This window comes from Microcebus murinus, chromosome 24 (genome assembly GCF_040939455.1).
Source record: "Microcebus murinus isolate Inina chromosome 24, M.murinus_Inina_mat1.0, whole genome shotgun sequence".
Classification (NCBI taxonomy): Eukaryota; Metazoa; Chordata; class Mammalia; order Primates; family Cheirogaleidae; genus Microcebus; species Microcebus murinus.
The window spans coordinates 17,072,984-17,099,349 of record NC_134127.1 but is presented as its reverse complement, the minus strand read 5'-3'; the positions used below and the strand labels follow the sequence as shown (position 1 = coordinate 17,099,349).

Sequence of the window (26,366 nt, the reverse complement as noted above, 5' to 3'; positions counted from 1 at the left end):
AAAATTACCCAAAGAGGACTAGATATCACTTGCACAGGATTTTGGGTGAAAATTAGTGTAATCCAATCATCGTATAATTATACTTGGACATAATATTGTTTAGCCAAAACTTTCTCTATATTGGTATTTGTTACAAAAGGATTATAGTTGGCTTATGCGTGGTCTAAACAGCCATGAATACATTTCTAAAGGAGACATAGATCAAGCTATTTGTCAGCTCTCTGGAAACGTGGGCAAAGCCCCCATAACTTTGGGTGAAAAAACTACGCAAAAATGTTTTTAAAAGGAAACCAACATCCTGAGTATTTCCACAGACTCAGGTGGCCACCGGTAGCCAGCCAGGGCAGTGGCCTTTGATGGCTCCAGGGCTGCTGCCAGGGTAAGGGATGGAGAAGTCAGGGAAGTCGGGGAAGGAGAAGTCACCCTGGCTGGACACGATGCTCAGGCAGAGCAGGGACTTTCTGGGCCACGGGCTCCCTTCATCTCAGAGGATGATTTCCTGGCTCCCTTTTCCTCAAGTTGTTTCACACTGATGAATCCTAGACCTTTGTCACCTCCGCCCACTTTCCTCCTCAGGTGCAAGGTCAGTGTGGCTCAAAAAGGCTCCTATCCATCGTGAGAACAGGGGAGCCTGCGGAAACCCTGTGAACGTGAAGTCCTCGACTGCACTTCCGGGTGATTTCTTCTCCTCTTCCTTTTGTCTTGCTTTGCTTTTACTCTACTTTTCAACCACCTGGTATAATTTGCTGGAAATACACAATCTCCATTTTTTAAAAAGCACTGCTAAGCTCTCACAACTTAAGACGGCTAAGTGGGCATGTCTGTAGCTCTGGCTTGGGCGACGGAAAGGCAATATATATGCAACCAAAGTGTTTGTACCCCCATAATATTCTGAAATTTAAGAAACGGGAAAAAATGTATAAATAAATAAAAACAATAGACTGTTAAAACAAAAACACCCTCCAGCCTGATTTGTTACCCGGATTTTTTTTTCTTATTTCTTCTTTTTTTCCTTTCTCATTTTCATCTTTCTTTCTTTCTTGTTCTTTCTTTTTTTGGGGGGGGGCTGTGATGCCCAGTGTCTTTGTCTGTTTTGTGCTGGTATAACAAGATACTGGGTAATTTACAAAGAACAGAAATTTAGTTTCGCACGGTTCTGGAGGCCGGGAAGTCCAAGATCAAGGCCGCAGCAGGCGGAGTTGTCTGGTGAGGGCTGTGTCCTGCGGAAGGGAGGGACTGAGTCCTCACAGGGTGAAAGGTGGAAGGACATGCTGCTGACTGATCACCGTGTGAAACTTCTTTATAAGGGCCATAATCCTACTGGAGAAGGAAGGCGCCCTTATGGCCTAATCATCTCCTGAAGGCCCCACCTCTTAATACCATCCCATTGGCAACACCTGAATCTTGGGAGGGGACCCATTCAAACCACAGCACCGAGTATTTTGACTTGGGACTGTGAGGCTCCTCCCCACAGAGAACCCCTAAATAATCACGGGATTTAAAATGGAAATTCAGTAAAACATTAAAGCTGTTTCTGACTGTTTGTTATACCTTTTATCGTAGAGGTCTTAAAAGTATTTAGTAAAAGTCATGCAAGCAAAGTAAATTAAAAGGACACTTCGAAGTTTATTGGAGGCTTCATTTATAAACTTGGTATGTCACAGGTCAGACACCAAATAATGGGAGTAGTTAATACAGAATTTAGGATGAAACCAGGAAACAAATAGTGTTTTCATATCAAGTATGAGGAAGGAGGCGGTTAAGGAAAAGTAGTGCCACTTGGACACACAAAACTGAGAGGGGACAAGTCCTGACTGTCCCCACTCCCACCCTTATGGTAGATTATTCTCCATGGATCTGTTTGTTTGGGGGATTCTGTGATGTGAGTGCAGAGTTCAGTTCCACGGTCAAGATCATGCCCTGAGCACCCCCCCTTTCCTCTGAGACGCCCCTAGGGTGCTGAAGGTGTGTCTTTTGTGTCCTCAGGCCATGGGGCAACCATGGGGCTGAGTCACGTCTGCCCACAGCCGCGGCGGTTTGCAGCCCTGGGCACCGAGGCCTGAAACTCGAGCCTGGCAAGGACCAGCCCTACCCGCTTGGAGGAAATGGCTGAGCAGCTTCGGCAACAGCAGATGAAAACTTCCTTCCTCTTCATCCAGCTGCGGGCTCCCCCTGGCCCGGCTCTCCCCGCCCAGTCTCCAGCCACTGCAGCCTGCACGGCAGCAGCAGCCCCAGGGGGCCTGGAGGAGGGACACATTCTCCCAAGTCCCAGGGCCAGCTTCTTGGCAGGCTGGGACCTCAGATGCACACAGGGCTTGGCTGCGACTCCTGCAAGCCCGCCGCCACCGCAGGAGGCAGGCCCTGGGACAGAGCGGCCAGCTGCTTTTGGTTGCTGTGCTCTGAAGGCAAAGGAGGCCGGGGAGGAAAAAGCCCAGGACGTAAGCAGGGGTGGCGACTGCGGACCCCCCCATCGCAGGCGTCCCCGGGCCCCCGCCTCTAGGAAACTTGGCCGGCCACAGCCCCTGCCATGCTGGTGTCCTAGCCCAGCTCCCGGCATGAGCAATGGAAACGGCGATCCCTCCACGGGCTGGAAGCACCAGCCGGTCCCTTCTGCACCCCGGGACCCATGGGGCATGGAAGCCCTGTGCAGGGACATTTTGGGATGCTCCGTTCCACCGGCCGCCCTGGGCCACGCTGCTGACGACAGGGAACCGGCGGTGCTGAGGAGAGGTGCTGCGACCTGCCAGGCGCTGCCCGGGAGCTGTGAGGAGGGCGCAGGGAGCTCAGTGCGGGCGACACGGGCACGGCTCTGCAGGTACTGTCCCGCCGTCCGCATCAGCACCGGCTGCCCTGCCCCGCCGGCCGCTCAGCCTCTCAAGGTAAGGACTAGCAGCTGCCTGAAACCCCAGACCCCAGCTGTCCCGCTCAGGGAAAGGGACCCAAGGCGCAGACGTGCCACCACGGCCCCTGGGTGTCCCCTCTGCTTGGCCGGGCCATATCTCATCGCTGGAGGTGTCCACCAGCCCAGTGGTGGGCTCTGTCCTCTGAGCTCTGCCACCTTCTGCATGGCTGTCAGCATTTTGCTTGGAAGGAGACAGTGAATAACTGTTTCCCAAGATTTCTGCCAAAGATAGGATTAGAAAAGTCGGACAAGGAAGGACAGACTTTACGGGGGAAGATCAGAGAGGAGGACAAAGAAGGTATCCAGATCTGACAGGGCGCTGTGACGTGCTGGGTGGCTTCCCACAGCCCACTGGTCCCATATCGGCTCTGAGAAATGCAAGTTCATAATTCTAATTTCACTTGGGGGAATGGAGACGTGGCTAGGCGAGAATCCTCCCCCTCCTTCGAAAAGACAAGGACAAAAGCAGAGCTTGGTGTCCCCGAACGGGCACTGGGGACACTGGGAGGGGCTCCAGTGAGTTGCGGAAGCTTCCAGATCAGACCCCAGTATCATCCTCCTGTCACCTGTGAGCACCTGACCTTCCAGGGGCCACGTCTATTTCCCATCTTCCCCCCACCCTCACCCCCCACCACTGAGTGGATCTGCAGCCCTGGACGTGAACCCCAGTTTCCCACCAGGAAGGAGAGAGGTCACCCTGGGTGGCCTCCAGGGTTTTTTCCAGCTCTATGGGCTCTGCCACTAATGGTGGCTCTGTTGTTAGCATCTCATTCCTCACACATCTGGCCCAATGTCCCCATCATGCTGGTGCCCGAAGCCCCCACCCCTCCACCCAGCCCAGGTGTGCTGTTCTCAACATGGGCGGACAAAGCTGAAAAGTATGCGTTCCTTTCTCCCGTCCCAGAAGAATGGGTCGTGCTGTACTTTGCACGTGTATGAGCAGCGAGGGAGGGAGTGAGGGAGAGTGGGGTGGTGGTGAGATAGGAGGGGGCTCTTATGCAAGGTCGGCACGGAAGGGACACTCAGGGATGTCACAGGAGAAAGGGATGAAATTCACATCGGGAAAGGAGCCTGCTGTGGGACTGGAGGGGAGCCTGCCTTCACCTGACTTTGTGCCTCCCCCACGCCACCCCTCCTTCCCTTTTCTCCTGTTAATGGGGGGCTTACACGGTAGCCCCAGTTAAGGATCAGGGAGAAAGGATGAGCTCGGGTTCTCTCCAGAAGGGAACTCTTGGGAGAAGAGATGTGCTCACTTGCCTCCTTAAGAAATAGTTTACATTCCATCCTAATTCCTGCCTCTCTCGTTTCCTACAGGGATTTAGGAGGAATGACATAGGCCTGTGTCAGAGCCCAGCCTCTGTAATGTGGGGTCACACAGTCGTCGCTCGTGTACTTTACTGCTGGTCTGATGACTTGAGAAGCCCATCTTTTCCCACTCTCCCCTCCCGCCTTTCAGAGCTGTTGCCATTTCTCTGGGGAGAGGCGCTTTGGGAGTTGGTCCAAGAGTGTGGCTCTCAGTCTTGTTGACCTTATTTAGCCCCCTCTGTAAATGGGCCTCCAGACATCTGCTCCATGTAAACTAAGAACTGCAGGATCCCTGGCTAAGAAGTTAGAAGCCCCAAGTCCAAGTCCTTACCTAAAGCATGCCAGCAAGGGCTCTCTGAGGCTCAGTTTTCCCATCTTGACAATATTGATGACATCACCTGCTTCCCAGTTGCTATGGAGATTTGCGGGCTGGAGTGAAAAAGCCCCTCAGTGGCCCTGTCTTAGGGAAAGAGAGGAGAAGTAAAACCAAGGGGACACCAGGGAAGCCACAGAGTCACAGGTGTGAGTGTAGCCTGGGAACCCAGAGTCTGATGACGTAGCAGGGCTCCCTGTTCTTGACCTTGCTGCTCGGACACTGTGATTCCTTCTGCTGCAAGAAGAGAGAGGAGTTGGGAATTTAGCACCCTCTGATCCATGAGTCCTTTAAATGCTTTATGGCTGTTACTAACCAGGTGACCCCCACCCAGTGCTGGGTGTCAGAGAAAGGAGCAAAATCAACAGAGATAGCTTTTTGTTTTTTTAACTCTCCAGCCCTGGGCAAGTAAGGTGCCTTTTTGGACCTGAAAGTATATATATATATAAGTGTTAGTATGTTAGAAGGACCCGATCCTTTCCTGTTTTGGAATTAGCTGTATGAATTGCAGTAAGGTGTCAAAAGGCTGATTAAAATATCTCCTTGTCCACGATGGATGGTGAGGGCCTTTCAGTGGATGTACTTATGAAAAATGTGATCAGTTATATTTATTAATGTGAAATGTTGGTTACACGGAAGGAAACTCTATCCATACGGGCCTATTGTAGGGTGAGGTCCTTGCATCAACTTTCCAAGGAGAAAAATCCAGATTGTAAATTTTCTTCTTCCCAGTACTCCAAATGGCTAAATTTATTCTCTCAGTGTTGAAACATCATGGTCTCCAGAGTCAAAAGTGTTGACTTCCATCATTCCAAGTATCATAAGGAGTGAGTGATGCTCATCAAATCTCTTGGTTCTTAATTTATCCTATGATTGGGCTTTAGTAAAAATAACTGTAGCCTTCTATAACCTAGAGGGCTTCCATTATGCTATTTCCTCTTATTAAAATTCTGTAAGGATACACAGTATTATCATGCTTGAGGATGGGCAGCAATTTGCTGGGACCCACGAGCAGGACACAACAGCTCAGGCCCCGCACTCAGGGTGTCCACCCTGCGACCAGGGCTCCCCCGCCTGCTCGTGCTGTGTTTCTAGCCCAAGACATTTGCTTGGAAGGTAATCCAACATTTCCTGGGGCCTGGTGGTCTACACTGCAGTCCCAACTTCTTTCGTGGAGTGGGCAGGAGAAAGAGCCTCAGAAATATCAGGTCTAGTGACCTGGGCTCATTTGAACAAGAACAGCCGCCTTTCTAGAAGCAGTGGAGACCCGGGTGTGGAGGAAGTAGAGTTGCAGGGCAGGGCGATGGCCGCTGAGGGCTCTCGCTTTCCCGTGGTTGGTCTGTCAGTGTGAATCAGAGAATGTTCCATGAGCTGGGGCCAGAGCCTGCCCTAACTATGGTATCTGCTGGCCCCATGTGCCTTTGCCCCTCTGTGGAAACCCAAGGAACTATCAGTGTTTGATTCCAGTTTGGGGCTAAAGATACAAAGACAAGGAAAACAGACCCAACTCAAGAGAGAGGGGAAAAAAATCTTTATAGTCATTTGGGGAAAATTCCACATATTATAAAAAACTGTTTTTCACTAGGTCTTCATATCTTACACAATACATCTTCAAATAGTAGTGACTTTCGGTATTATAAACAGCCTTAGAAAATTAGTAGCAAATATATTTTTAAAATTTCTCCCCAAATTCCATTTTTACAAATCCCACAAAATGTTCAACTACACCTTTAAATTTCCTCCCCAGGTTTACCTATTTCAGTCTTCCTTTTCCCCTTCTTCCCTCACCATGGGTCCTCAAAACCAATCAACTATTAGAGCTTTCATCCCCAGCTTCTAAGCATGTCCAGGGTTTAGAAGACAGATGAAAATGAAAGAGACAGATAAGGACTCAGCAGGAGGTTTATGCGAGAGGGAGGCAGGAGTTGGTCCATTAGCCATTAATCTAATAAATGGAAATGCAATGTAGGTCTATTTTCTTATAGGCAGGCCCTGTCTAGCAGACTAGAAAAAAATAGCTTTAACTCTCTATGTCTTAGATTGTTATTCCTTAAAATAAAACTAATGTCTGCGATGTAAGTCTGTAAACTGCATTAAATTTTTCGCAGAACGTCTTTGTTTCGTTCAAGAGATGAAAAGGAAGCTCTGGTTCTGCCAACTGTGTGGCTTCTGCCAGTTCATTGAACAAAGCCAGCTTGTCTTATTTGCTCTGGGAGGTCTTTCCGGGTGTAACATTCTATCCTAGCGATGAATCTCTGAATCCAGAAAGGGAATGAATTGTTTAATGAAACAAAAGTATTAAAATAGTTTCATTTCATCGGCCTCAGCTTGTGTCTCAAGATTCATTATTTTGTCAAATGACTTCCCTATAGGAAACTTACATAGAGAGTGGACTTGCCTTTCTTAGGAAGAACTAGAATTTCAGTGGGGAGCTAGGAATCGAAGACATGAAAGAGTTAGTGCCTTCTTTGAGCGGTAACACAAATTCCCACCACGGAATTTTAAGACCAGAATTGCAAGCTGTCTGCCCTCCAATGATTGATATTTCCTTCCCCGACTAGATTATAGTTAAATGAAATTCCCGTCTGTGAGTTGAACATTGACCTCCTGGCCTACTTAACCCTTAGGCAGCATTCATTTATTAATACCTCATCTGGGGTAAGCACTTCATTACCCAATCCTGATTGACTTTTTTTGACCTATCATATGTTTAGAAACTGTTCTGCTCATGAAATAGTATTCTCCATAATTCTGTCTTTATAGTAATCCTTCTTGGTGAGTAACGTAGAATTTTTTAAAGAAACTAGAACAAAGAGAGAGTGTGCACAAATGCTCATCTAGTAATTTTACCAGTAATATAGATCAAGTGTGCAGTGAAACATCATTTTATAAAGATTCTGGTATTTAGAAGGCAGTATTGATTGGATTGAAAAGCTTATCCTTAGTTCATTTTACGCTACACTGGTTTTGACACAGATGTCTTGATTTATTACTTGAATAAATAAAGCCTGAGATAGCAGAATGGGTTTCAAATCCTTTTCATCTTGTGATGTGCCTTGGTGTTCCCATGACAACGTTCTCTCGTTCCTTTTCTCTTCTTACTCCTTCCGTCGACATTCATACAAGTCGTGGGTTGACCCAAGTCCTGTGGGTCATTGTATAGGTGCTGCCCTCATGGAATTGCATGCACCTCAGTATCTCGGTCTACCTACAGGAAGAGGAGGGCAGAGAGCACGTGACTGACTCTACAGTTGGTGTCTCTGTGACATGCAGAAAAGCCATTGCATTGGGAGCTCAGACACAAAAGTTCAAGGTAGCCGAAGAATGCCAAGCCTCTTTATTCTTATCCGTCATGTGAAAAAAAACTAAGCTGTTTGGTTTCTTCCCCTCCAGCTCTGTCATTCTAAGTCAGTTCTTGCCAATCCATTTGTGCCTGTGTTTGCGAAAATGCAACCAAAGCTATGGGTTTTAATGGCAAATTTTTAAAAGTCCATCATATTGGGAAATCTCTCTGTGTTTGGGAAATACTTTTATTGGTAAAAATTAAATGTCTCTCTGGTATCCAGAGGATAAACAGAAACAAAAATAAATAAATAAATGAATTTTAAAAATTTATGCCAATATATACACAATTTCCTGTTCTCCAGTGTTACATTAGGTTTGACTCAACAGATTTAGACACAAAGATTAAAGTTGAGGTTTTTTTATAGCTATACCAATAGGAGTTGCATGTTTTTTTTTTCCTTCCATGCTAATAGGAAATAAACAAACTTGCTGAAAGGAGGTGGTATTTGTTTTCGGTCTCTTGAAGCAAATATTCAGCAAAAGGAATATTGGAAATCAGTTCCAGTCTGGAGTTAAGATTTAGAATGATGGAGAAACTCTCTCTCACTCAGCTAGAATTGGTTCCAATGAATCGTCTCAGTTTAACTTTCAAGCTCTGTGCTCTTAAACAAATATCTTCCATCGCTTGGAGATTTTAGTTAGAACTCTCAGTTATCTAAAATAGAACCGCTCGAATCTACTTAATCTCGAATGAGGGGGGTTCATTATAAGAACACATATTTACATATGCAGGGTCTTGTGGAACCCACAGACAGAGAGGATCCATTGGCACCAGGGGCTTCAAATGCATCAGGTCTCTTTTCCATCTCTCTTCTGTTATCCTCTGCCCCTTTCTTCAAACTTTTCTGAGTCACTCTCTCTCTTTCTGCACATCTGTTTATTTCCCACTCCACAGGGAAGAATATGGCCACCACAATTCCCATGTTTACCTCTCTTCTCTTTAGAAGACAATCCAGGCCAAGATTGGAATCCCTTAGGCCTGATTCACAATCCCCTAGGAAGAGGCCCCTTGGTCTAGGGTGGGTGCGCACCCAATCTACTATGGCAGGTGTGGGGGTGGGTGCAACTCACAGTGTACTATCAGGTGTGAATGACAGCCTGAGGTGGCTGTACCATGTAGGTCTGGGAAAGGGACAATTCCTAGAAACTGATGGGCAGCAGAGAGCAGAGGGGCAAATATGGACAGCCAACCCAATAAATGACTCCAAACACTTCCAAAGAGTTGTCAACTGAAATTACAAAGTGATCCCTTTGTATAAATGTCCTATCCTTAGCCCTCTCAGACCTTATAGAAGCCAGGTTTTATAGCCTTTGGGGAGATTTTTAAAAAGAGGATCCCTGAATTGAGTAATATATTATTATAGAATCAAATCATTGCCTGGTGTAATTTATAAATAGATTTGCTTCCACAATCTGCTACTGGTTATGATATAGTAAAATAGCCTCTTTTAAAGACTTATAGATTTTTAGAGACTGTTGGAGGCTACAGGATTTATAGGCATAAGTCCCTAGGTGAAAGTAGGTTGTATAGTAAGCAGATTACCATCGCAGATTCTGCGTGTGATCTCTTCAACTTGACATCAGCTCACTGGGATTCCTGATTCAGTATTCAAGAAATCAGAACAACAACAAAAAAGTGAAGATAAGCCACTTTCCTTGAATTGGGTTACATGAGTCCTTGAACTGAACCATATCGATGAAAAACAAAAAGTGGGCAAATGAAAGAATGGTGGCTACATATAGTTGACATTGTTGGGCAATTTCGAGGCTGCGTTTTTAGGAAGTTCACTTTCCTTCATTCTAAAGTTATCAACAGCTGTGACTCTTTTTTGGCTGCCCTTTGTGTTGTGCATATTTCCTGTGATTATATTTAGTCAATTTGAGCTTTTTGGAATTTCACTTTCAATTTTCAAGATGTGTTATTTTGTGTTAACCTTTTAATGACCAATTCCAGCAGGTGATTGAGGTTGAAAGCCCCAGGACATTATTCAGGCATTTGCAATGTTTTATCATTTGAAAATCTCATTTTATCTGCAAGGAGCTTGGTTGCCCTCCATTGAGTTCTCAACCTGATCGTATGATACTGTAATAATTATAATATCAACTCATTTATCAGCAGAAGTCTCAGGAGAGTTTATTTATAAATATTCAATCTTCTTCCATAAAGGATTTCCAATGCCTTATAATAATAACACAAATAATAAATAAAAATAATGGTGAAAAGTAAATGGTGATAAACAATCAAGTCTAGGAAAATATATAAGAGTCAAAATGAAGGAAAGATCAGAAAGAGAACTTAAAAGGACATGCCATAAAGGCTTACAGAGCTGGTATGTTTGAAAGTCAAGTTTGGCTCTGTGGTTTCCAGCCGCCCAAGCTAAAAGAGACACATGGTTATCTACATAGTTCTAATTGTGAGAAGTTGGGGGAGATGTGGTGGCACTTGTCTGTGGTCCCAGCTACTCGGGAAGGTGAGATGGGTGAGCTATGATGATGCCACTGGACTCTACCCAGGGCAACAGAGTGAGACCCTGTCTCAAAAAAAAAAAAAGTAGGACCCTCCCCCCCCAAAAAAAAAGAAAAGGGGGAGAGGAATGTTTTAACATGTTTCACAGAAATTAATTCTCTTAGAAAACTGAATTTTGCTTGCCCTTTAAAGCAACAATTTAAAAAGTAATGGATTAAATATTGGATTAAATATTTTTAACAAGCATTTAATATTTACTATTTTCCTTACATATTATTTACACAACATAATTTAATTTGGTAATATCAGTAATCACTATAAAAGCAGGCAATGCTTGCTGGTACCTTCAGACCTGTAAGACCATTTGCCTTTATACTTTAAATGTCTTAATGTGCCTCTTCCCTTCCAATATTCTACTCTCTGAGGTTTTTTGTTGTTGTTTTTGATTTTCAGTAATTTTTCAGTTTCCCCCAGGCTGGCCTATCTGTCTCCTCTCACTTTTATCACTGTGTCTGCCTCTAACATCCTTTCTTTAATCTAGCACAGGCCAAGAAACTAGACAATAAATTTGTTTCAAATGTAAGGCAATTATGTTAATTATGTAAAGTACAAGTCAAAAGGCTCCTTGTGAGGGGATGAATACTCAACCCGAGAGAAATTCTCATGCATCCATATACAGATTTTTTTCCTCTGCTTTTGTCTGCTCAGTAATGACACTCGTGCGTTCTAGGACTAAGGTTACATTCTGCATGAATCTGGTTACTGAACAAACAACTTCTGGATTCATTCATTCAATAAATATTTATTGATCACCAACTTCAGGGTAGGCACTGTTCTAGCGGCAAGAAGGACAAACAAGGTTCTTGCTCATATATTCTAGTAGGAACAGGGATTGGTCAACAAGACAGGAATAGACAATATCAGATCCCTAATGGCAAGTGCTTGGGAGAAAATCAAACAGCAGTGATGGAGTGAGAGGCACTAGAAAGGATGCTTTAGTTTGTGTGATGATAGAAGGCCATATGGAGCAGGTGACATTTGAGTGGAGACATGGGTGACAGGGAAGCGCCAGCCCTGGGAAGATTGGCCCCCATACTTCATACTGGTAAGGCACTGAACTGTAAGGTTGTCCAAGCTGGTGACTCGCCAAGCAAGGCTTGGTTGACATTGTTGGAGCATCAATCCAAAGTGGAATGAAATTCCAAACTATCTTTGGGGTCATAAATTTAGCCTAGTGGTGTTTATATAAAACTGTGTTTTTCTTATGATGTAGACTAATGTTTAAAAAGTTCTTAGGTGGGCCTGGGGCCAAGGAATTACAGTAATATTTCTCTTTGGTGAGTTTGTTGACCAAGTTTTTCTAGACCTACTTTGTGAATAATCTTTGTGAATAATGTCCCCCCAACTGCAATAACTAATCCCCTAGAGAACTAGCTCTACCCTGTGCCTTAAACAATCTAGAAAGAAATATTTTCAACTGAAATAAATCATTCCTACTTTTATTGCCATTTTAGAAAGTTATTGGCACAATTCTTAACTTTTCTCATCCTCATTCTTTTTCAGTAAGTGAACTTTTTCTCACAGTCCTTTGCAAACTACCCTACTACCATTTTTTTATACTGTTTTGTGAACCTCATATGGCTGTCACCTGCCTTTTGTTCATTTATTGTGTTGTCTCATTTGTAGCTTCTGAAGCTCTTTGAGGGAAAAAGCGTTTCGTAAATCTAATTAGGAGCTATGTATTAAAAGTGAAAGCAGGAATTATATTGTGGATTACCTGTAAGTTACTTTATGCATCATTAAATTAATGTATTATATGTTTCTGTAGGTCCTTTGTAAAGCATAAAACAGGGAAGATTCTTTTTCTGCTCTCTCTAAGTTTGAAGTTCAAGGAAGATAAATAAATAAATATATACACACACACACACACACACACACACACACATATATATATATATATGCAATGAGGCATTTTAAGACATATACAAAATGAAACATCAGAAGAACCCGTAATAATCTGTGTATATCTACAGGGAGTGGTGGCTGAACAAGGAAAGTTGTACAAGTTACCATCGGGGTATCATAATTTGAGGAGAAAAGTCACCATCTCTTTTATCCATTTAGTCAGGGGAAGATTCTCAATGGAGACAGACTTTAGGGGTCATTAGAGTGAAGGAAGAAAAAGCTTAGCGAATTGAAAGAATGTAAAGAGAATTTGAGTTTTGACTTCTCCTGACTTCATATGTGATTTTCACAACTCATCATAAAGTTACATAAGAGCAGTGTGATCATATGGACATAGAGTGAAATGTTTTCCAACCTGAAAATTAAGATTTCTGGTTTGTAAAGTTACACCTTTTCTTCAAGGGCATAAAAAATAAGTTAAAAATAGTAGACTACATTTATGGAAAACAAAAAAAAGGCTGTGAAACGAAGAACATAAAATATGCATTAAAAATATGCATCATTTAGTACAACATTGGAGAAATTGAAATCAGGGCCAGCGAACCTGAACCTCGATCATCCTGTGATATATTAGAGAGTGGTGGCAGCCACTGGCTCTGCAATATTTCTCGTCACCCTGGAAGGTTTCCTTTCTCAGGTGCCAGGCAGTGATGGCAACTCAGGAAGGCCACCCTGCAAGACGTTGCTAAGAGACGGCAGAAACACAGGAATGGGATGTGTAAATTTGATCCAAGCCAGTGAATCTGAAGCTGTTTCCTGGTCAGAGCATGCGGGGAGTTGGGGAGATGGGGTTGGGCTTAGAATGCTTCTTTCAATGAGGCCCCTTGTGCAAGCACTGCCATCTTGACGTAGCACATAAACAATTTGGATGTTTGGACAGCAAATCAAAGCAAGCGATCTGGTTGGGATCGCAGACTGTGACCCCAGAAAACAAATGAGGCTTAGAAATTCCTGACATCTCTAACAATATGTCAGTTCACAAGAGTAATGTACAGATTGGCTTTTTTTTTTTTTTTTTTTTGTTTTTTGTTTTTGAGACAGAGTCTCACTTTGTTGTCCAGGCTAGAGTGAGTGCCGTGGCGTCAGCCTAGCTCACAGCAACCTCAAACTCCTGGGCTCCAGTGATCCTTCTGCCTCAGCCTCCCGAGTAGCTGGGACTACAGGCATGTGCCACTATGCCCGGCTAATTTTTTATATATATATATATCAGTTGGCCAATTAATTTCTTTCTGTTTATAGTAGAGACGGGGTCTCGCTCTTGCTCAGGCTGGTTTTGAACTCCTGACCTTGAGCAATCCGCCCGCCTCGGCCTCCCAAGAGCTAGGATTACAGGCGTGAGCCACAGCGCCCGGCCCAGATTGGCTTTTCTGCCTCTTTTCCTCCCAGACAAGATGATTATTAAGACCTCTTAGGTGTAGCTTAATCATGAAGACCGGCTAAAGAATGTATAGCGTTCATTTCTCTCCTTTTGTGGGCTTGCGTTTGCTGCAGGTGGAACAAACAGTCTTTGCCTTATGAAAAAAAAAATGAGCTCTTACTCTGTGGAGAACAGGAAAAAGAACAAAATAAGTTACTCATGAACCATAAGTATAGCAGGTATGAAAATTCAACCTGTCCATCAACACGCTCATAGAAAGAACCCATTTCATTATTCTTAATCAAATCACATTCAAATCTAGCTCCAAATCTCCATCCTACTGGACTGGCAAGAAATTCAGTCTCAGATAATCTCAGGGTTCCCCGTCCACTGGGGTCAAGGGTGGGGAAGTGGGGTCAAGGGTCAGGAAGTTTCTAGGGTTACAAAAGCATCCATGTGTTTTTGCATTCACTCGGTCCCTTCAACACAAGGTCAGCGTAGCCCAGTGTGGAAGACCATAGACTCTGAAGCCCAACTCCTAGGGGTAAGCTCTGGGTCTACTCCTTCCAGTTGTGCAGCCTTGCATGAACTACCTAAATCTTCCCGTGCCTCAGTTTCCCCATCTGTAAAAACAGAGGCGACATGAGTACCTACTTGATAGAAAATAAGGATTGAGTCATAACACGTACAGTACTTGGAACCGTGTCTGGCGCAGCACGTGCATAGACTTAGGGAACCTTCCTGCTTTGATCACCAGTGCTCACTACACCCTAATTTTTGCTCCGCTGCTTCCGAGCCTAGGTTATATGCTTCCGGGTTCAACAGCTCCACTGCTTCCGGGTCCTGGTGGGGTTTGAGCAGCCGGGAGCCCAGGGCCTGCGTTCTCTCTCTTCTCTGCGTGTCTGAATAGAAATTACTTTTTCTCACCTACCCTCCATCTTTCAATATAAAGATAAAGGTTATTATTTTCTTTGTTTAATCATCAGTTCTGTGCTCTGTATACAGAATATCTTCATTCTCTATGGCTTCACCATTCGCTACGGTTCAGAACCGATGGGACCTTGAAAACAAGAATATATATTATCGAGGCCGGGATATATTTGGCGAAACAAAAGAGCTGTCTACAGCTGGAAGAGTGGAGTCATGCGCGTCGGGGGCCTATGACAAGGTTAAGAAGTGGGAGGCAGGAATATCAAATCCTGCAAAGTTCTGACTAACTATATGAAAGTCATTTGACAAACACACCCACCTTCCCTTACTTTCTGCCACTCCCTGCTTAAAACTTTCCCCAGGTCGCTGCCTCCAAATGCTACCCCCTCCCCCCACCACAGGGGTTCATCAGGATTCTCTTTCCAGACTCAAGCCAAGGCCCTCCGTCCCCTCTGACTTCTTAACATGTGTCCCTTTCTCTCCTTCTGTCCAGAGCACTTGTCATTACCTCTTCAATGTCTTCTACACAGGGGAAGTATCTTCACCCATAAATCTCCCTCAGGTGGAGAGCAGTGGAGGGCTTGGCTTAAAGAGAGAGGAACTAAAAAAAAAAGGAGAAAATCCACAAGTTCATGTTAATAAATTATCCTGAAACTCAAGGATAGTTTGAAGAGAGTTCATTTATTTATTTATTGAGACAGAGTCTCGTTCTGTTGCCCGGGCTACAGTGCCATGGCGTCAGCCTAGCTCACAGCAACCTCAAACTCCTGGGCTCAAGTGATCCTCCTGCCTCAGCTTCCCTGAGTAGCTAGGACTACAGGCACCGCCATGCCCGGCTAATTTTTTGCTATTTTTAGTTGTCTGGCTAATTTTTTGCTATTTTTAATAGAGACTGCTCTCACTCTTGCTCAGGCTGGTCTCGAATTCCTGACCTCAAGCAATCCTCCTGCCTCGGCCTCTCAGAGTGCTAGGATTATAGACATGAGCCACAGCGCCTGGCCTGAAGAGAGTTTAAAAAGAAAAATAAAACACTACTAAGCCTGGTCTGCCTAAGGAAAAGAAAAGGTAAAGAAAATTTGGATGTAACAAAAATTAACTGACAAAAGTAGATTGAATCTCTGGATTCGATGCCCTGGGTTCAAGTTTGGGTGGTTCGTGTTGGGTCCCAGTGACATAAAGAATCAATCAGAGGGCTACAGGTCAGCGATGTTAAAAACAGAGTGCACAAGATGATCCACCAGGCACAGGAGGTAATAGTACTTCTGCTTATATTTTTATATTTTATCTCTCTAATTTTATTTTTGTGTTATAAAATGTACATGACATATCAAATGATAGTATTAATATATCAGTTATGAATCATTATGTATATTTTGGGAGTGAATGTTCTAATGGGGAAAAAAGCTTAAACATTGATAGGCTTATCACACTAAAAAAAATAATTTCTACATGACAATTTTGTCTAAATCTTATGCCTCTTGTAGGCAAAATAATTTGTCTGAAATAGAGCCGGAGTACCCAGAACTGTGGGCAACAGTCTATTCTGCAATACTCCTAACCAGAGGGAATCCTAGTCCTGAATTCTCACACTACTTAAGAATAGCTATTTAGGGTGAGATCTGGAATAAGATGACCAGATTTAGCAAATAAAAATGGCAATATTTGGGACATATTGATACTAAAAAATTATTTGTTGTTTATTTGAAATTCAAGTGTAACTGGGATCCTGTATTTTATATGACAACCTAAGTTTGGAGTCAGTTCTTGTGTTGAAGGTCCAGCTAGCTGAGTGACCCTTGGCAAATGACTTATCTGAGTTTCTCTTTCTTTACGCTCCTCAGTTGTGTGAACGTCCTTGTTATCACAGATGTGACATACTTAGCACAGTTTCTGCACACAGTAAAGTCCTCACTAAATTGTGGGTATTATCTTGATGACGAACCTATTACTTTCAACACCATTTCCAGGATTTACATACAAATCTTATCTCTTTTACTAAAAAGTGGAATCTATATGTGCACAGATATGCATGTAGTAGATGCATCATCTGTTCAATTTTGCATAAATTAAGCTTCACCCAAGCACTTTTGGTGAGTCTAGCAGACTGGCTAGTTGGCCAGTTCTCTCTCCCAATTCTCCTATTGCCTTTTCTTTCCCTTGCCCCATTGGAAGAGTAACATTTTGGTCTTAAGTTATTTCAAGCAAGCGCCCTTATAGAAACTGTTTTACTCAGCTTCTATAGACCAGTAGATCCTCCAACATGCATGAGATTTATTGTTCATGTTAAATTGAAAAGCTCCCCTGTGTAATTCTTCGAAACTACAGATGAAAATGAATGTGGTTCACTAGAGAACCACAGTAAAGATTTAATGACATTTGCAAGCAAGCTGCTGAAAGTAAATAATTATGACACTGGGTGGCTATTGTTCTGCTGAGTCCCTGGACAATTTAAAACAACTTGCCCTATGGTAGCTTGACGTTCATTCAGGGTGCGTGATCGAGTCTCCATCAGAACTGTGAGCTGGGGGTGATAGAAGCTTGAGTATTTCTATAAAATTTATGAAGCACAACTAGGATGTGGGGGAGTGACAGAGGATGGCGGGAGGGACTTCCTGGGGGGCTCACCTTTCCGGGACACCCCTTGAGAGGAGGCAAAAATGCTCAACTGAGAGCAAGGCCATTTTGCCATAGTGCCATAGTCACAGCAAGCCCAACCCCCGATGGCCTGTTCATGGCTACACCAAGCGCTTTCTTGGTCAACCATATTATCTCTTTGCCCCACCCTACTTCAAAAGGGAAGATTAAAGTGAGAATTAAAAGCCATCTGAGTCTGGCTTATTTTTTTTTTTTTTAAGTCCCTGACTTAAGCATCCCCCATTTCAACTCCACTATCTCTAAGTATCTCACCCTTGTCAGGTGATCTGGGCTCTCTGGCAGGTAACCCCCGTTGCAGGTTGCAGAGGAATCAAAATCAAAGAACTGGGTAGTCGGCCCTGTGTTCCCAGTACGTGGGCCTGAGCCGTGCACTGATGAGCTGGACTGAACTTTTGGGCAGGTGGAAAATCATTCTCCTCCACGTTGTTGTCAGGAAGTATCTCCCATACACCTCTTAATTACAGATGGAGGGGTTTTCCTTTAGACCCCCAAGTTTTCCACGTTGGGAAACTAAAGGGAGATATCTGCAGTCGGCGGAAGAGATAGAGTGTGTAGACAGATGCCAGGGACATTCCTCCAAGCTGGCCAGAGAAAGGTCCAGAGGCCTGGGTTTGATAAGCCCAGCAGTCACCCAGTTGGCTCAAATGGGAGGAAATGAGTCACGCAGGGGCAGCTGCTGTGGGTCTCTGGAGGACAGGTCCTTCCTGCTTCGCCTGCTCCTGCTGTGGTTCACTTCGCTTCATAAGACAACGGCCACCAACCCGAGCCTTGAGTGACACCCTTGTTGCTGGTGGGTGACACTGGGGGATCTTCTGCATCTCGACCATCAAATTTTGGTTCCACCTTCTAGTTCTGTCTGCCCATTCACGTGGGATTTCCTATCTTTCGAAAGCTGACTGAGTTATGCTCAGGAGAGTTGTGAGTCAGACTTTCAAGTTCAAGGAACACACGGTCAGAGGTCCATGATCAGAGTCCAAGGGTGCCCTTTCGGTGGGGAGGCGTTTTGGAGAATGCAATGACTCCTGGTGCAATAACGTCTTTCACTGTCCTTATCTCTCAAATGAAGTTTTGGATGAGATGATTCTGGAGTTTCTTCCAACTCTCAGATTCTGGGAGCCTGAGCTGGAATAGTTAAGTATGAACATATTTGTAAAGAAAGCATGAGAGGGTGTGGAAACCTCAAGTACTACTACTGTAATTATTATTATTACTGTTATTATGTTTTCCTTTGAGTTATCATACAAACTAAGTCACAGCACAATACTGATGTCTCTCAATTCATAGTTCCTGCAAACTGATCAATTTTTTAAAATGACCATTGAACGTCTGCCCAAAGAATGCATCAAGTCTTACAGCCTTAGCAATGAACTTTCATTCGCTTAACAAATACTCATTTTCAGGTTCTGTGCTAGACATTGGGCTTATGAATAATAATTTTTAAAAGACAGACCTTTCCTTGAGGTGTTCATAATCTAGCTTAGAAGACACTGAATAAGTATTAAAAGGAAGATGAGTGTTACAAAGATTAAGATGCTATGGAAATGAATATTAGAGGCACCCAGTCTGGTTTGAATGGTTAAGAAAAGCTTCCTACCAGGAGTAACTATCCAGGTTAATAATTAAAGCTAACATTTATTGAGCATTTATTATGGGTGGATATGTTATATGCATGATCTCATTTAATCTTCACAAGAGCTCCATCAGGTAAATTCTAGTATTGTTTCTACTTTACAGACAAAAGAAAACAAGGCATAACAGGTGGATAAACATGCCCAAAGCTCACAGCTAGTTGGAGATAGCACCTGAATATTAGTGCAGATCATTGCACGTTAGGTCTGTGTTGACTCTAGGGTAAAAGGGAAGCTGTATGAGTCCGGAGACAAAGGCTGAAACAGGCTCTGTAGGATGCACTAGGAAAATTACACTGGAAGAAAGCATCAACTGATTGTGTGAGCTGGAAGGGAGTTTATTCACTGTCCCTCTGCTTTTTAAGATAGTAATGTGTTGGTGAAAGAAAAAATTAAGGTGCTTCCCATTTCAGGAAAGAAGGAGAAAAAATGATATATATATATATATATATACAGCTAGAGGTATAACAGTTTGTTAGAATTAAAATTTCCTTAAAGGAAAATTTTCTCAGAACTGAGATGGATGGATTGTATAATCTAATTCTCTAATAAGCCTTGAATAATAAAACTCTATAATGATTTTAATGAAATTCTACCTAGTATCTATCAAGTGGGAACTGATAAGAAAACTTTTTAACAAATATAGTTTAAAGATCTAATTGATTTTACTAGCAATTCATGAATCGGGCAGCATCCCATCTAAAGATGTCGAAAGGCACTCCACTGAGCTGAGCAGGGGAGGTGGATTTTGTAGGCAGGAAAAGATGAAAGAAAGCAGATACAAGGAGCAAAAAGCCAATTGTTTATTGCAAAGTTACTTTCCTTTTAGGGTTAAAGTAGAAGAAACTTTCTTATCATGCCTGCTTAGGTAGACTGGGCCCCTTTCTATTGGCTGCTGTGAATCTCCTGTTTTGGGGGAACACTGGCCCATTTTAAAGTTCAGTTTGATTATGTCACACCTAGCATGAGTGACTCCATTCTGATTTGGTCTGGTCTGTTGGGGCCTACTGCAGGAGCCCAGTCCAAAACAATGGTTTCCTATAGATTTTATTTAACATAATGATGGTAGATGTTCACTGCTTTAATTCAAGCCAAAGTCACAAGAACATTGACTCTAGCAAGTTTTTTTCCCCCAATTCTTAGAAATACATGTTTAGGGAAAATAATGAGGAAATATTAGAATGTTGGGAGGGAAGAATTTTTATTCCTGACATTTTTAAGCATAGCTCTGAAAGGCTTATCTTGAACATTTCTTACCAGGGAGGACCTCATAACATTCAGGAGACGAATTTGCTGAGCAGAATTTATTTAGATCCTCCCAGTATTATTAGAATGTTTCTACATTATCCTTAAAAGAAGCCATTTAAGCATGTTCAGGTCCAATGTTACTCTATTTAGGTACACACTAGAGGCATCTTTAATTATTAGGACGTACATGCTACTAAAGCTTAATTAACTAGAAACCAGCTACCTGGAGTTCTCAATTAACTTCAATTTCTTTTTGTACTGTATCTATGGCTTGAGGGAAATTGACAGATTTTAAAATATTAAAAAACAAAATAAAACAAAAAGCCCCAACTCATATTTTAAGAGTAAGAAATGCCATTCTGACTATGCACCTTCAGGCCAGGATTCTGTGCCTTCCAATTCTACTACCCTACTATTCTCCTATGGATGAACTTGGCAATCAGATGGACCTAGATAAAAGTCTTTACTATACTCACTGTTGATCTCCAGGCAAGCTATTTAGTTTCTTGATGATAGCTAAATTCATTCATCTATACAATGGCAATAGGAATACCTGTCTCACTGTAATGTGGTAAGAATCCAGTGGATCGTATAAGGAAAGCAGAGAGCCAGTTCATGATAGGTGCTCAGGAAACTGACATCATTTAAGATCAAGATTTAGCCTGAACCACCACAATATCACAAACAACCAAAGAAATGTGACATTACGTTTGGTATTCTGTACTAACTCCAACAGAAAATGTAGCCTTCATCTTTTCAAAAGTTACTAGTAAGAATGACAGTTCAAATTGAAATATTTTCTGGCTAACTCTTGATACAGGTACAATAAAAATCAGCTAACTAGAGTGCCCAAGTTAGAAAAGATTCAGGTTAATGAAAACTTGATTTTCCTGTATTCAGAAACTACAATGTTTTATCTACGGAGAAATAGGTACATATTTCACACTCAATAAAATTGTCAACTCTGATTTTAGCAAATTTTAAGTCAGCTGCCAAGTAGAAACTCTTGCTGTTTTTCTCTGCCTTTTTAAACTAATTAAATATGTATTCTTCAAGTCCAACTGTCTCACATATGCCTTCTAATTAATTTCTTAGTTTTGTTTATTACTGAATACCTTCACTTAACACCTTCACTTGTTTATTACTTAACACCTTCACTTGGAGTAGGCTATTTTTTTTTTTTCTTGACTAGTTTTGAATGGTTCTGAATCTTCTTTTCTTTTGCATTTGGGGCAAAACAGATGAAAGCAGATTGATATAAGTTCTGTGAAAAGATTGATTTTTCACATGTGGGTCATGACATGCATCTAGCATCATCTATGTGAAATGCATGGTAATCTGATTGGCTAATATGGATTTAAATGTAATATAATATCTCTCAAAAATGTGGACTTTAGGTGATAACACAACTTCTATTCTTTTTATTTTAAAAGTTATATATCTACTTTAAAGTATGTTAGCATATTATATAAGTATATTCTACTCATAGAAAATGATACAGGTTTTCTATTTATAGTTAATAATTCTAAAGATTCTTTTTTAAGTTATTGAAATTAAAAACCTATTAGAAATTGAACAGATGTTATTCATATATGACAAAAAATGTGCAGATGGCATTGATGAAGTGAAACTGGGAAAACAGTGGTATATTGCTGGTCTTAACTGTATGTCTGAGTCTTCTAAGCTTAACTTTCCTCCTCTACAAAATGGCATTCACACCTGAGGAGCATTCTGAGGGAATAGATTGTACTTTATCCACCTGTGTATCCCAACTACCAAACACAGTGAGAAGGACACCAGTGGGGCTCAACGTGTGACCACAGGGACTTAACAAATTCACTGGGACCCCTCTACTCCACCACTTGAGATCCCTCTAGGTCTATATTATTAATTTGTATGTTTTTTTCAGTCGTTTACTGGTGGGAATATGTTATATAGCCACAATCTTGATTTTTTTTTTTTTTTTTTTTTTTTGAGACAGAGTCTCGCTTTGTTGCCCAGGCTAGAGTGAGTGCCGTGGCGTCAGCCTAGCTCACAGCAACCTCAAACTCCTGGCTCAAGCAATCCTCCTGCCTCAGCCTCCCAAGTAGCTGGGACTACAGGCATTCGCCACCATGCCCGGCTAATTTTTTTTGTATATATTAGTTGGCCAATTAATTTCTTTCTATCTATAGTAGAGACGGGGTCTCGCTCTTGCTCAGGCTGGTTTCGAACTCCTGACCTCGAGCAATCCGCCCGCCTCGGCCTCCCAGAGAGCTAGGATTACAGGCGTGAGCCACCGCGCCCGGCCGATTTTTTTTTTTTTTGAGACGGAGTGTCACTCTGTTGCCTAGGATGCAGTGGCATCATCATAGCTCACTGCAACCTCCGACTCCTGGGCTCAAGCTATTCTCCTGCCTCAGCCTCCTGAGTAGCTGGGACTACTGGTGCAGGCTACTATGCCCAGCTAATTTTTCTATTTTTGTTGAGACAGGGGTCTCACTCTTACTCATACTGGTCTCAAACTCCTAACCTCAAGTAATCCTCCAGCCTCGGCCTCCTGTGCTAGGATAACAGGCATGAATCACTGAGCCTGACCCACCTTGAATATTTAAACACTTGACTGATTTTACTTGTCACCTGAATGAACTAGATGTAATGAAGGAAGAAAGAGAAGTCTAGGAAGTGGGGAGTGGCCTCGAGGAGTTTGCAGCTCCCTTGGGAAGGCACCGAGAGGGCAAGGTAGGCACTTGGGTAATCAATACAGTTGGGTGTGGTAAATTTTACTCAGGATGGGGAGGGGAGAGGTGTCAGGAAGCTTGGGTAGGAGTTGGGACATGACCTTGAGAACAGAGGAGCTAAAATAAGGGCTAAGAAGAAGAAGGCGTTCTTCCTATGTGTAAAGTGGGAAGTGATTTTTTTAAATGCATGATTTAACAAGTTCACCAGCAAACAATCAAAACAGTTGTACCTGTCTGTTCCTGATTCAAGCACAGTATTTGCAACCGAACATTCCTGTGGGTTGAGTCATTTTGTTCATAATAGTGTGTTTTAGTTTGTCTTGTCACCAGTGATTAAAATTTTAACCATGTCCCTTTCTTACATCCCCAAACACTCACTAACTATAAGGATCTGACCAACTAGATTATTTTATCTCTTTTGCCTGTTTGGAAGTGTGGTTGTGTGTGTATGTGTGTGTGTGCGCGCGCACACTTAGTTTTAAGGAGTTGCCAACTCTGATTGTACACATTTCTTTTTAAAAATTCTATGTAGTTACAGGAAATTGGGAAGGGGAGAGGACACTCCTGGTGGAGGCTGGCACCGGACTGATGCCCGTGGAGCATGCCAAGGCTACAAAGGGAGCCCTGTTAATGAATGTGCCCCACTGTGTTTTGTGGCTGCTTGAAAGGAGCCAAAGAAAGGGCCTGTCGGAGTAGGTAGAAGCCGGGAGCCTTCAACAAGGGGGCTGTTGTTACTTTGCGAGAGAAGATATCTAGATAACCAAGGATGGGCGTCTTCTAAGCGACTTGCCATTTTTAAAGCTCATGCCCTTGCATAACTGGTTGCTCCCACAGATCATCTTTCATTTCCCTCTTTCCTCCTTCGGTTAACTTTATAATTAAGGAAATTAGAAAGAAGAATTCCATCCTGTTAATAGAAAACAGGTATAACAATGAAGGAGTTATAGGTTGGACTTCATCATGGAAGCCTGTTTCACATTACCAATATCTGTTGACGCTTACTAATATGTGAGTGTGGAGCTGTGTTAAGATCTATAGGTCTCTGTGGTTACTTGCAGACATCAGGAATTCAGTAATCCTATAAGTGAAGCTGTAGATATCTATCTATCGGTAGATAGGAGGTATTGGTAGCAAGATCTCTTTATAGATATTCCTAAAGCTGCTTCTTGGAAACTCATTTCAAGTTGTAAAGTGTTTTCTCTTTTTCAGTTTTCTTCTAGTCACCTGAAACCACATCCTCCTTAAATTCCCAAACTTCAAAATGTATTCACTTCCTTCAGCTGACATAAGGAAGGAGACAAATCCCATCTCAACAACAGCCCGGGTTTTCAGAGAGTTGGGGCCCTCCTAACGTCATGATAGGACACGAAGGCTCTCATTTGAAAGGTCAGCAACATTTAGGGCCTGGCTTTGGGCAAAAGCACTCATCTCAACCTCAGAGTTCACGGCAGCCCTGCTAAGCCACTGGTTCTCAGCTTCTGCCCCGTTGCTCGGGATGCAGCTAACAATAACAAACTTTGCTCTCCTAACCTCCCTGCTTAGACACTGGGGTAGGAGGAAGAGGGATCTGATCTTACCCAATAAAATATCTTGGTCTCATTTGATATTGGTTTACATCTTAGACCTGTCTAAAAGTTTAGATTGCTCAGGCTAATTTTTTGTTCTGGAGCAACTGCCGCTGGAAATAGCATCCTGCGGAGCATGGTGTGCCCTGCTGCTTTGTCCTTCTGTCGTGATCTGCCACTTTTTCCTTTGAGTTGCAACAGCTGCAGAAGCAGCAGCAGAGCTGGAAGCCAAGGGAACCATCTTGCTCCACAGGTAAAGGCCATCGAAGGAGCTGAGACACCTGTGTGTGGTCCCTCCCCTGCTGGCCCCTGCTGCGGGCCATGTTCTGGTCTGGTTCTGGCACTGTGATGCAGACTCTGCCACAGCTGGGTGCTATGTGACGGGAGAGGCATGCCTGTGACTTAGACCTTGGTGACTGTGTTTCTCATGCCTCTGCTAAAATGGAAATTTCACGTAGCCGGCATGTAGAATTTCCATGGGCAGCATTCAGCTTTGACACAGCTGACAGCCCAAAGGATTGCCAGGGAATAGTTTAAGTTTCCCGTGGCTCTTGCCAGGCGTATGTGCTGTATCCCTTTGCGGAGTGACCACGAGGGTGGGCCAGTGGCTCCCACCCCTTGGACTAACCTCACTTGGGTCACAGAAACCAGCTGAGGTTTTGCCTTGATTCCCAAAGCCACAAAGAGCTGGAATGGCAACATCCTCAGTTTCTCTCTCCAAGGTGCTCTACATACAACCCCCACCCCACCCTACGGGCCCAGGTACTGATGAGCCACTCACCATCAAAAATATCTAGATAGGGAGCTGGCGCCATTCTCTAACTTCTAGAAACATCCCCAAACTTCAGGGGACTTTTGTACAATGAGCTTAATCACCACAATTCAGGGAAAAGGAAAGGATATAGGTAAAATTCTCGTTGGGCCTAGCTGGTAGGGTAAGCAACTCTTTTTTAAAAAAAATTATCAGACAGTGAAATTGACTTTTGTGTGTATGTGCAGTTCTATGAATTTTAACACATATATAAATATATATAAATTATGTTATAAAATTTATATATTATATATAATTTATATATTTATGTATAAACTATGTGATATGATTTATATATAATTATAAAACTTTATATATTATATGATAAATTTATATTCTACATATAATATATATCACATAATTTTATATATGTATTATTATAAATATATATAAATGTATACAACCACAACCATAATCAGGAAACAGAATAGTCACATCATCCCAAAAACTTACTGATGGTAAACCATTTATAGTTATCCTGTCTCCCCACTCATAATCCCTAGAAACCACTGATTTGTTTTCCAACACTATAGTTTTGTCTTATCTCATATATAGTTTGTTCCTTTTTATTGCTAAATATTCCACTCATGGATGTATCATAGTTTGTTTATCCATTTACCCTTTGAAAGACATTTAGGTTGTTTCCAAGTTTTGGTGATTATAAATAGAGCTGCTTGCTGTAGGCATTCAGGTACAGGTTTTTGTGTGAACAAAAGTTTTCAGTTCTCTAGGGAAAAGATGAGGAGGATTGCTGGGTCATATGGTATGTGTATATTTAACAAGAAACTGTCAAATTGTTTCCTAGAGCGTCTCTCCCATTTTGCATTCCCAACAGTGATGTATGAGAGATCAAGTTTCTCCACATCCTTGCCCGTATTATGTATTTTCACTATTTTTATTTTTTCCATTCTAATAAATGTGTAGTGGTAGTTCAACATTGTTTTAGTATCCACTTTATTAATGGCTATCTTTAGACCCTCTTTGGTAAAGTAATTGTCCCAATCCTTTGCCTACTGTTTTCTTTGCTCATGTATTGTTTTCTTCTTTTTGTTGAGTTTTTAGTGTTCTTTATATATTTAGTATAAAGTCCTTTGC

At 42.6% G+C, this 26,366-nt stretch overlaps 1 protein-coding gene across 2 annotated transcripts in view; it reads left to right on the top strand.

Annotated features, from left to right (window-relative positions):
- The first annotated feature begins 2,023 nt into the window (after nucleotides 1–2,023).
- The window catches only part of PSD3 (pleckstrin and Sec7 domain containing 3), a 460,884-nt gene continuing 436,541 nt past the window's right edge, over nucleotides 2,024–26,366 (top strand). The window contains exon 1 of one of the 2 annotated variants that reach the window (XM_075997240.1): nucleotides 2,024–2,879. In XM_075997240.1, coding sequence (XP_075853355.1) covers nucleotides 2,106–2,879 — 774 coding nt within the window. In that variant the 5' untranslated portion in view covers nucleotides 2,024–2,105. The remainder of the gene's footprint in view (nucleotides 2,880–26,366) is intronic. The other variant, XM_012785047.2, reaches the window with a different exon arrangement.